We start from the raw sequence: 12,530 nt of genomic DNA, 5'->3' as shown, positions 1-12,530 counted from the left end.
CACCCGAAAATAAAATTATTCAAGACAAAAAAAGTAAAATCTAGTTTATTAAAGGTTACTAATAATCTAGAGTTGATAATATCGTATACAAATGCAACACCTCTTAATAATAAAACTGATGAGTTAAAATATCTGGCACATATTTATGAACTGCATGTAATCTGTGTCACAGAAACATGGTTTATCATTGGATCAGATGTTAACATGATCAATTATAACATTTTTAGAAAAGATAGGCTGAAACATGGAGGTGGAGTTTGTATTTATGCAAAGAGCAACATAAATTCAATAGAAATTACTATTAAGCAACTAAATTATGGTGATATTGAACAGATATGGTCTTGTTTATGTTTTGGTAATCAAAAAGTTCTAACTGGATGTATATATCATTATACCATTAGCAACTCACGATTATAACAATACCATTCTGAAATCAATAATTTCTAAATTGAGTACTGATCGTAAAATGTTTAGTAATTTAATTTATACCGCTGATTTTAACTATAACACGATTGATGGTCCAAAATTATTTCTCCATTCTATCCTACTAAGAGTGATTCTCAAGCTAATAAATTTATAGTGTCTTGAAAATTGCTTCTTATATCAAAGCATTAGTGATCCAACTTACCAAAAAGAAAACTTTTAATCAAAAAATATTTTGGATTTTTCTTATTACTAATGATAAAGAAAAAGTTTGTTCTATTGTTAACTCATCCCTTTTAGGTGATGCAAAACAAGGTCATCATTTATTAAAATGCAAGTATATACTACAAGAATCTGAGTAATGAACTTAAGAAGCCTATAAAATTGTATCATAAAGGTAATTACAAGTTATTTTCAAAGTATATTGACAATGTCAATTGGGTTAAGGAATTTAACAACAAATTAATAAATGAACAGTATGAATTGTTTCTGTTTCATTACAATTATGCGTCACAAGTATATATTCCAATAATTAAAAACTCAAAAACTTATTAAAAAAAAAAAAGTGGATGACTTCTGCTCTAAAATCTAAAATTAATTTAAAAAATATAGTGGCTTTTAAATAAATCAACAAATTGGGAATATGAATCAAACTCAATATAATCGTTTAAAGTTTGAAATCAGAAATGAACTAAAGGAAAACTTTAAGTCATTTGAGAGGGAGATTGTTAATAATTGTAAAATAAATCTGAAGTTACTTTATGCATATATTAATGAGAAAAAATTGGTAAAAAACCAAATTACATCAATCAAGAACAGTGACGGAAAAATTGTCACTAATCAAATGGCTATTGCTGAAGAATTTAATAAATATTTTCATTCTGTATATGTAGAAAATAAAGATGTAAATAAAAATATTGATAACTGTCAATTAAACACAATATTAAAAGCCGTCAAGATAACATAAAATTATATACAAAGAAGATTAAAGGCTTTTGATATATCAATTGGAGTTGATGTGGTACATCCTTTTGTTCTAAAACAATGCAGTTCAGGAATTTCAGATCCTCTTTATTTTACATTTAAAAAATCAACAGAAGATGGTACTGTACCTGATATTTGGAAGAAGGCTAATATAACGCCTATATCTAAACAAGGGAGAAAGTTGAAACCAACAAATTACAGACCAGTATCTCTGACATCAATACCATGTAAAATATTAGATAGAATAATTGCTGAAAGGTAAGAGCTGCACAAGGAATATACTAGAATTTCTTGACACCTTAACAAGTGCATTACTAAACAGTATTCCAATTGATGTTTTGTATACTGACTTTCGAAAAGCATTCAACAGAGTATATAATGATGGGAAAATGCAAGGCAAATTGGGTTGATGTGTTAAGTGAAGTACCACAGGGTTCTGTACTTGGCCCGCTCCTTTTTTTGATATTCATAAACGATTTACCAAGCAGACTTCTTTATATATGTTGTTTGTATGCCGATGACAATAAAATAATTGCTCCTATTTATACGGAGGTTGATTTAAAATCATTTCAAAATGACATAAAAAAACTGGATGAACGGTCTGTTGAATGGAAACTGGGTTTGAATTTTGAGTAAAATGTTAAATAATGTATTTTGGTGCAAGTAATAAAAGATATTCTTATTTCATGAAAAATAATGGTGAACTAAAAGAAATTGAAAAATCTACTCTCGAAAAAGATTTGGGAAAAGAAATGGGAAAAACAAGTAAGGAATGCTGCCAGTAAAGCAAACAATATGCTTGCAATATTAAATAATATTTTTAGGTATAAAGATAAATACCTCATGAAAATGCTTTATTGCATGTATGTTAGACCTCATTTGGAGTTTGCGATTCAAGCTTGGAATCCCTATTATAAAAAAGATATCAAAGAACATGAAAAAGTTCAAAGAAGAGCAACTAAATTGATATCAGAATTAAGACATCTGGAATATAATCAAAGACTAAAAATATTAGATTTAACAACTTTAGAAGTTCCAAGACTAAGAGGTGACCTTATACAACAATATAAATTATATAAAGGTTTTGAATCTAATGATATAAAGAAAGTGCAGATACAAATGCATTCAATCAATACACCAGGTCCAGCATCCAATATTAGAGTTTATAAGCATCGAGTTTGTTAAAAATCGTTTAAGTAGACTTCTATACAAACAGGGTTATCTTTGGATGGAATAATTTACTGGAATCGGTAGTGGAGTCTACATCAGTCAAAGAGTTCAAATTCAGATATAAACTGATTGATTTGCAGACAATATTGAACAAGAAAAACAGGTTGCAGTTAAATTTTTAGACAACTACTGTGTTGGCTGTCATAGATATTGCCTGGCACTCTATCTCAACAGCATTTGAATTATTATATATATCTCTATCTATCTATTTATCTATCTATCTATATATATATATATAGAGATAGATAGATAGATAGATAGATCTGTGTGTGTGTGTGTCTCTATCTATATATATATATATATATATATATATATATATATATATATATAGATAGATAGATAGATAGATAGATAGATCTGTGTGTGTATATATATATATATATATACACATATATAAGTTTTTTTCAACGCTTATTTTTAGTAACTTTTAATGGTCACTTTAAATGATAAAACAATTAAATAGTTGCAGAAGTACATTTTGGCTTGAAAGATTTTTTAATTTACTCTTTTACACTGGAACTGGTCAATAACAACCCTGTAATAATAAATCATTAACAATTTCAAAAGCGAAGTCACTAATCAACACTTCTTGCTTTTATGTTTTGAAAAGGTAAATTTATGTTTGGTTTCTAAATTAGCTGTAATATACATAAGCAACCACGGTGCAATGGTTAGAGCGCTTACTTTAGAAGCAAGAGATCCCAGGTTTGAAGTATGCTCTGGGCATATTTCATGTCATTGGTAAGGAAGGAGGCGTGAACTTCCTATTTAAATGCTTTTTTGCGGTGCTCTGTGACAAGACCATTAAGTCTTCTTGAAGTACCTTTAAAAAAAAGCACACTATACTTTAGCTTCAGGAATAGTCAATATAGTTCATACACTTATAAGAAGAAGGGAGTCACCCTCAGCAATAAAGGTGTATTTTGTATGTGATTATCACCAGAACAGTTTTGGGATATACAAATCTTGTCCTGTCTAAATTATAGATAATTTCTGATATAATCAGAGATTTTAGTTATTTAAGCACTCAATTTGTATCTATTTTCCATGCCATAAGCACTTTTGATAGTTTTGATAAGTATTTTTTAGAATTTAACAAACTTTCAAAGTTAGAATTTCCATTTTTTCTTCAAAAGCCTGCAATCATTGATATACAATTTATTTTTTAAAGATATATGTATATTTATTTTTCTGCCAGAAAATATATAGTTATATGGAGTATAGTTATATGATGCCCTCTTTCACTATTCTATTTTAATTGGTATGTTGCTTTTCAATGTTTAAAATATTAAATTTAGTTCCAAAAAAGTTTGTTTTTGTTTTTTATTGTTTTTATATATATATTAATATTTTTGTTTTATTGACAAGATTGTATATACATCGACTGATTTTAAGGTAAAGCATGCAAAGAGTGTACACTTATTGACTGAGGACTTTGATTGGGCAAGCAATCTATTAATTTAAAGAAAAATTGAAAAAAAAAGAAAAGAAAAATATATATTTATTATCATTTTTGAAAAATATATGGTGCCACTCCCTTAATGTGTTCTATATGATAAAAAAAGAAACACTGTATTAAAATTTTTTTTTGAATAAAGTGTATTTTTAGGGGTCCCTCAAGACCTTTGAACATTTAACAAGTTTGGATTCAAACAGCGTTCAAAACAGGTCCTGGACTTTGGCGCCCTTCTGGTTGATCCCGAGACTCAAACGAGGAGGGCAAACAACTGTTTTATTTTTTGTTAAATAATATCATCGCTGCAAAAAATCCATTTTTGCTGTTCTGAGAAAAAATTTAAAGTTTTTAATTCATCACAGTGTTTGATCTTCTTAATTAAACCTAATTGTTTTTAAAATACTTATAGAATATGTTATTATTTTTCATAATATAACAAATAAAAAATTAAAAATTAAAGTTTATGAGAAGCAACAATACAAATGGACTTGAGATAATCTTTAAACTATATAAAATATGACAAAATTCTAGAAATTAAATTGCTGCTGCAAACCAAGACTTCTAAAGTCTGTTTTGGCTGTTCTGAGAAAATTCAAAGTTTTAAATTTAATAACTGCTTTTGATTAAATCTACTTGTTTTCTTTTATTATATATATTAAATATTTTAAACCAAAAAAGTTTTTTTTTTGCCAAAAAAAATGGACTTAGGATAGTTTTGTTTTGAGCAACAATGTCTCTTCATTATTTTTTTTAGGACATAAGATATTTGAATTTTACTCATAGTTGCAAAATTTGAATCAGTTTTGGTTCCATACTTTGTGAGATGGCTTTTGTGCACCTAAGTAGTATTTTAACCAAAAAAAGTCAATTTTTCAAAAAATTGACTAAAGATAATTTTGCTTTGCAGCGACGATAAACTAGTTATTAGCTACCCCCTCGAGAGGGCCCCAAAGACAAGCCGAGGGGCACAGTTCATCACCTATTTTGACCACTGTGTATATAATCATTATTAAACTTTATAAATAAGTTTATAAGTAATGAATAATATATTTTATTTAATAATTCTGAAACAATGAAAGTAAAATTAAAAAAAAACTTAATCTAGTCAAATAAATTTACATTGAAAAAATACAAATAAAAAAGGTATACAAATATTGTACAATAGTTTTATGCTAAACATTAGTTTTATACTTTTATACTGAACAATAGTTTTATACTTAACAACACTTTTATACAAAACAGACTGCAACTCATCATTACCAAATGTGTAACCAAACTAATTAATTAGGCATATTTTCATTTTATTTGTTTTAATTTTTAAAACCAAAGTATAATTAAAAATGCTTGTAAGTAATGTTAAATGGCACTTGATAAGGAACCTATATACTATAATAGTCAGCATTTATATTTGTAATACATTATGTTATACTTGTATATTTGTATAGAGTGTCTGAAACATTTTTTAAAGAATTATTAAATGGTATATAATACTGTATATTTTAGGTAAAATATAAAAGTGGGTTTTCTTTGTGTTCTTAAATTATTTTATTTATCTCGATAGAATGAGTTTATTTAAACAGACCTGTTCTTAAACAAAACAAAAAACAGGAGAAAAGTGTGTTTATACTGTGCCAAAAAAAAAATATAAACCTAACTATATTAATTCAGAGTGGTTTAAAAACTTTGTGAATTTTAAATACAACATTAAAAATTCATTCTACCTTGAAGCTATTGGCAAATCTTGTAAATGTAGTATAAGAAGAAGCCTTCTTTACATGTAAAGTGGAATAAAATGAAAATACCAGTTCAAATTAGAAATGTTTTTGCATTTAAATGCAAAATATGTATAATTGCATCTACTCAAGGAAGACCTAAAGAATTCAAAAAGGGACGTAATTGTAATGCACAGCAGTTAATAGTTGTCAAACAAGCTTTTCAATTATTAGCAAAGGAATTCACAAATGTTCTTTAGCTGTACTTAAATGCAATGTAATGCAAAAGCTTGCAAATGATGCCAAGACAATTAAGCAAATAGCTTATGCTGTAATAAAAAATAAAATAGACAAAAAAAGTAAAGCAATACTTGCTACTGGTGGTAAAAAAATTAGAATTACACTTAAGAGAAACATCGATGATACTAATAATATACAACAACTGTCTATAAACAGTTTGATTGACATTCAATCAACTTTAGAATTAAGTAACACAAAAGTTTTAAAGCTAGCAAAAGAATTACGATTCAAAGCACAAAACAGAAAAATAATACAATCAGGGTTAGCAGCAGAGTTCAAACATTATTGACCAGCAACTTGATGATTGCTTTGTTGAGGATTTTGAACTTTTTAATATTAAATCTCTTGAGGAAAAAAGTTTGTTTATCAGAACAACAGATGTCAATGAGTTTCTGTGACAAATAATAGATAAAAAAGGAGCTTTTCCTCAAAATTTCCTATAAAAATTTCCATTGATGGAGGTCGGGGATTTCTTGAGGTAATTTGATTATATAGTGTGCCACTTTTGTTTTTAATTAAAAATTTAACAAGTGTAATTATAAATTATTTAGGTTTGTTTAAATGTTGTATCAAATCCAAGTGAAACAATTAAAAACAAAATATTTGTATTTGTAGAATATATTTGTACATGGAATAGGTTTTTAAAAATGATTGCACTGAGCTACAAACACTTGGGTCACACTAAGATTAAGCAGTAAACTGTATAAATCGAGTGGATCAAAGAAAATTAGAGCAAAAGAATATTTTAACTGCATTGATGAAGTTCTTTTAATTAGAGATGATAATGACCTAGTTGTTAATTATCTTTTTCCTTCAGAACTTCATTTGATGGTAGAGACAACAAACCGTATCTTTAAAACAATAAACAAATTAGCTGATCCAGTATTATTGAAAAAGATCAAAAATGATTTAAATATTTCAAAATCATTAATAAATGGGTCATATAATGATAATGGTTGCCAAAAAATATTAAAAAGTTGGGTGAAGTACTATAACTTGTATCCAATCCTATTAAAACCATTGGCTGAAGCATTCAGGCTTCTGGATAACCTTGTTCACTTTTGTTTCAGTGTAAATCTATGGGCAACATTTGAAAAAGACATCATTTTATTTAAGAAACAATATTTATTTTGGTAGAAGATTACAAAATGAAAGTTACTGTAAAGTTACACATCATATTTCAACATGTAGGTCCTTTTTTTAAAGATAAGGACATGGGATGGGTCAGGGTAACAACATCAGTTTTTGCCATGTCTAATAACAACTGTCCAACAGCATCTGTAAATATAATGAGGTATAATAATATCTGTTCAACAACATCTGAAATTTCATTGATGTCTAATAACATCTGTGCAAAAATTAAATGAATATTACAGATATAAATTTAAATTATCAAAGTGTAATAACATCTGTGCAAGTAGAACTGTAGATTTTCTGATGAAGTTATTTTTAAGATGAATTAATTTATAACGCATTATTTTAACCAGATGTTATTACATATAGAATTTTTTTCAGATGTTACTACATCTGGAAAAAAAATATTAACTAATAATGCATTATTTTGACCAGATGTAGTTATATATAGAAGTTTTTTCGTATGTAACTACATCAGGAAAAAATATTAACTAATAATACATTATTTTAACCAGATGTAGTTACATATAGAAATTTTTTCAGATGTAACTACATTCTTCCAGATGTTATTGGACTTAAAGAAAAATTACCAGATGTAGTTACATCTTTCTAAAGATGTTGTGAGGGGTAGTTGAATTTTCAGATGATATTGGACAGATGTTGTTAGAGTAAAAAAAAATACAGATGATCTTGGACAAAAGTGTACAGATGATTTTGGACTACTCCACAGGTGTTGTTGGACAGATGTAGTAATCTTTTACCCATGAGATTGGGTCTCTTTGAACAAGCAGGGGAAGCTGTTCACTACTCATTTTTATTTGGGAACATTTCAAAGTGCCTGATAACTGTCAAAAGTATGCAAAGTATTTGATTAAGCAGACAGTAGTTTCAATGGAAAACATTTATTTAATGTTTAATAAATATTTTCTAAAAATGTTATTTTTTCCTTTTAATTTTAAGAAGAAAAAAGTGCTCAGCATTGGCACCCCTCAGACTGTTTTAGACCTATCTGAGGGGGGCATATAAAGACTAGTCATATTTTCTGACAAAATGTGCAACAATTGCTTGCACCTCTGTGGTGGGTCTTTGGATTGGTCAGAGGGGTGCCAAAGTCCGGGCCTATTTAGTCCCCTGTATAAAGCAAAATATTTTTTAAAGATTAGTTTAATGATTTTTCACACTTTCTCTGGATGGTATAGTTCTAACAATTCTAAAAAGGTATGACACAACCCTATGTCATTTCATCAAACTAAAATCTGGTTCAGCATGGCTGTGGTCTCAAATTAAGTGAAATTATGTGAAAATTTCAAAAATGATTATTATATTCTAAAAAACTTATTGAATTAAAATTATAGTCAAAAAAATTGATAAAAATGTACCTTTTTCATTTTTAGAAAAAAACTTCATTTTTTATGCTGATAAATCTAACATATTCATTTTTATATAATATTATTATCATTTTTAAAATTTTTATATAATTTTGCTTAATTTGAGACACAGGATTATACACTTTTGAAGAACTTTTTTTTTATAATATTAAAAACTCGTTAAATGTTCATAGGTCTTGAGGGACCCCTAAAAATATTTTTAATTCAAAAATTGAATGAGAAACATTTAAAAAAATAAGTAATAAAACAAAATTTTTTAAGTGTTTTTTTATCATATAGAACACATTAAGGGGGTGGCAGCATATATTTTTCAAAAATGTTGTTTTTTGGGACACCCTAATATGTGTGTGTGTGTGTGTATGTGTGTATCTCTCTCTCTCTCTCTCTCTCTCTCTATATATATATATATATATATATATATATATATATATATATAAAATGTAAACTTTTACCTGACTATCTTTAAAAAAGTTTCTTCAATAATAGCAACAACTTTTTCAACATCATTTTCATGAATTCCTTGAAGCCCAACTGCAAACGTTGAGTTTTTGGTTTGACTGTCAAGACTAAAGAAAAATGAATGCAACTATTATAAATCTAGATTCTTTATAAACATTATTATTAAAGAATAATACTTAAAAATACAAATTACCCAGTTACAGGTGAATAATCGCTACCATAATTTGGTTCACGGAGGGACTGGTAAAAAGGGGAGTTTGGGCCACTGACCATTAAGGTTGATAGTATATTTAAAACAAACTGTTCAAAAGGATCTTCAGAGCTAAAGAAATGATATAAAAAATGATTAAACTTTGATAAAATTTAAAATTAAAATACAAAAGTTATTTTGTCATACATTATATAAAAAATGGAATAAACAAGCAATTTTACTAATCAAGCATGTAACCAACAGATACAGTTGTTTGTTTTTCTGGATCAGCTGCTAAATTATCTGGAGGACAACTAATTGTTACAATCCTCTAATGAAGAATAAAAGTAACAAATACAAAAAAATATTTAAAGTAAAAAATTTAAACAAAAACAATTTAATAAGACAACAAATGGTACCGGTTCTGACCACTTGGGTTCTAATGGAATTTCTGTTTGAGGATTGGAACATAAAAAATTCTTTAACACATGATCATTTATATGTGACAAATGCTTTTCAAGGGAAAATGTACCATATGTGTAAAATCTAAAAATCCCCCAAAATATTTTGGTATATAACAAGTTAATTTGAAACAGATAAATATTTTTATTAACTTAATAACTCATTAATCAATGAGTTGATAAATTAAAAAAATACCTAGCATTACTGGGATGATAATGCGACACATGAAACTCTTTTAACTGGTCATACTAAAAAAAAAAAATTTCACCATATTAGGATGATAACAGATATCATGAAAACAAAAAAGATGTTTTAAAAACCTTTAAAGTTAAAAAATCAAATAAGTAGTATTAATATAGTCAACTTAAAAATTGTTTTAGGAGCTGAAGATTATGGGATGTCCAGATAAAAAATTTTGTAAACATTTTGGTGATTCAAGATTTTGAATAAACCAATGATTAACCGATTTTGAATACAACACTAAATTTACCTTCATCGCACTTTTTTATAGAAAAAGATAAAATAACTTTCTTAATAACTTTTTAGTGACAAAAAAACTTATTTTTCAAAATATTTCAAATTGAATTTTGAGAAGAGTATAAACTTTATGTTTAATTATTTTTTTTTGTTACAACCACACTTGACATCTTTTACATACATAAGTATTTTTCTATTTAAAATATTAATTTTTTTTATCTCATTGGCTTACTTTAATTTACTGCTAGCGTAGGTTGTTTTTTTTAATTAATAATTGCTACTTTATTGTGATTACAACTCCAAAACATGAACCTTGATGAACTCTTAACTCTTTAATTTTCTGTTCATAAACTTTAAAATTCATTAAGACATTCAAGGAATCTTTAAGTTTAAGGAAAAAAGACATAAAGTAAAGGACTGAGTAAGAGTGCTGCCATTTCTCTGGAATATGAACAGTATTGCAATAATTATCAGCAGAGAACAACTATTTGTTTTGGGTTAAAGTTCACCAGTCACTGAAGAAGTTGTCAAAGAGAACACATTTAAGATAAGTTGTTCTAAGAAATTAAAAAATTAAATACTTTGTTGAGACTGAAGAAAATAGCTGTGTCAACATCAAAGAGAATTACTTTAGAAGTAAGATGATTAGGAAGATCATTAATACATTAATCATTAATTCTGACTAATTGTTATTAATTTAGTTTAACTAAAAAAAAAAAAAAAAAAACTCTAAAGATACTGAATACTGAAAAATTAGTCAATTTAGTTAAAAAAAAACTAAAGTATAAAAAATGTAACAAAATATAACCAAAAAATAAACAGCAAGTCAAAATGTTTACTAAAATACAAAATGTTTACAACTTTATTAATTTAAGATATCCCATAATACCATTCACATATAACTAAATTGCAAACAGTGTATATATGTTGTTAACAAGCAATGGTAAAAACTATTTTAAATTGCATTAAGAAAAAAAATTACTGTAAGTTTTGGTATATCAAGTGGATCACCTCCACTGTTAAAGCTGTATGTGTGATTTGGAAGCAATAGATTCTGATATGCATTTTGATAAATACTTTCTCCTGTAGACTAATTGAATAAGAAAAAATTTTATGCAATATTAAAAAAAAAGAAACAACTAAAAACATAATAAATATAAAAATTCCATTCAATGATTAAAAATTGTGTTGTGTAATCTTGATAAAGATATCATATATATATTGTTATAAGGAATTCTTTTTTTATCTTTAAATCATGAACTATGCATAAGACTGTTACCATTTTTGTACATTTGACTGTCACCTTTTTTTACATATGACTGTTACTATTTTTGCAAATGGCTAATAACCTTTTTGTACATATGACTCACTGGTGGCTAAAAAGACTGCCAGGTTTATGTTGTGTCACTCAAATGAAACCTTTTTTATTCAAGAAAATTTGTCTTGTAACAAGAGAAAGAGTTTTTTTTAAATCTGAACAAAATGCTTTAAGTTATAATTGGGGCAAAACGGTAAAATTGCTCAAATGGGCTAAGACCACCTGTCTTAGCCAATTTGAGCATTTAAGATGCAATTTACAAAAGGGCATTTTAGATTCTAATTAAAAAAAAAAATATAAACTAAATTTAGAATAATTGAAAACAACAAAAAAATTTGCTAATATTTACAATATGTATATGATATATAACTAAACTTGAATACTTTTTTATCCTTCTCTAGAGAGAGCAGCATGTAAAAGTTAATCCTAATTAAACTCTTCTTTCATTAAAAGTAAAAAATTTTGTAACGTGCTCCTAAAATGCTTAAATGGGCTAAGGCCTCCTAGATTTTACCCTTTTGCCCCAATTATTATTACTTTGCGTTTTGTTTGAATTTAAAAAAATCTTTTCTATTGTTACAAGACAAAGAATCTTGAATAAAAAAATGTTTCATTTGAGTGACATGACATAAAACCTGACAGTCTCTTAGGCCACTAGTAGACTGTTATCTTTTTTTTATATATGCTTTAAATTATTAGGAGATTCTTCTACTTATTGTTTTGCTACAAATTAAAAAAAAAATTTTACTCACCAACTTAAAAAAATCTAACTCACCAATGCTCCTTTCATCTCATTAAAAACAATTCCTTTGAATATTATAGGTGAATTAACATCTTGAAGATTGCTATGTTCTAATCTCCAACCTTCTTGTCTAAAATTGTTTTTTTTTTAATTTTTGATAATTTTTACTACGCATAATTTGATGCATAGTAACAGTTTTTTTACAAAATTTTGTTAAAATTGTTACTATGCATCAAATTATGCGTAGTAACAAAA

At 26.8% G+C, this 12,530-nt stretch overlaps 1 protein-coding gene across 1 annotated transcript in view; it reads right to left on the bottom strand.

The window, feature by feature from the left end:
- Positions 1–12,530, bottom strand: part of LOC100207349 (presequence protease, mitochondrial) — a 177,184-nt gene that overhangs the window by 56,381 nt on the left and 108,273 nt on the right. The window contains exons 8-14 of the mRNA XM_065792819.1: positions 12,309–12,405; positions 11,198–11,305; positions 9,934–9,986; positions 9,696–9,822; positions 9,519–9,607; positions 9,280–9,408; positions 9,080–9,193 (exon numbers count right to left, since the gene is read on the bottom strand). Coding sequence (XP_065648891.1) covers positions 9,080–9,193; positions 9,280–9,408; positions 9,519–9,607; positions 9,696–9,822; positions 9,934–9,986; positions 11,198–11,305; positions 12,309–12,405 — 717 coding nt within the window. The remainder of the gene's footprint in view (positions 1–9,079; positions 9,194–9,279; positions 9,409–9,518; positions 9,608–9,695; positions 9,823–9,933; positions 9,987–11,197; positions 11,306–12,308; positions 12,406–12,530) is intronic.

The sequence above is a fragment of the Hydra vulgaris genome, chromosome 03 (assembly GCF_038396675.1).
Source record: "Hydra vulgaris chromosome 03, alternate assembly HydraT2T_AEP".
NCBI classification, from domain to species: Eukaryota; Metazoa; Cnidaria; class Hydrozoa; order Anthoathecata; family Hydridae; genus Hydra; species Hydra vulgaris.
The sequence above is the reverse complement of the archived record's forward strand: the minus strand, read 5'-3'. Positions and strand labels throughout refer to the sequence as shown.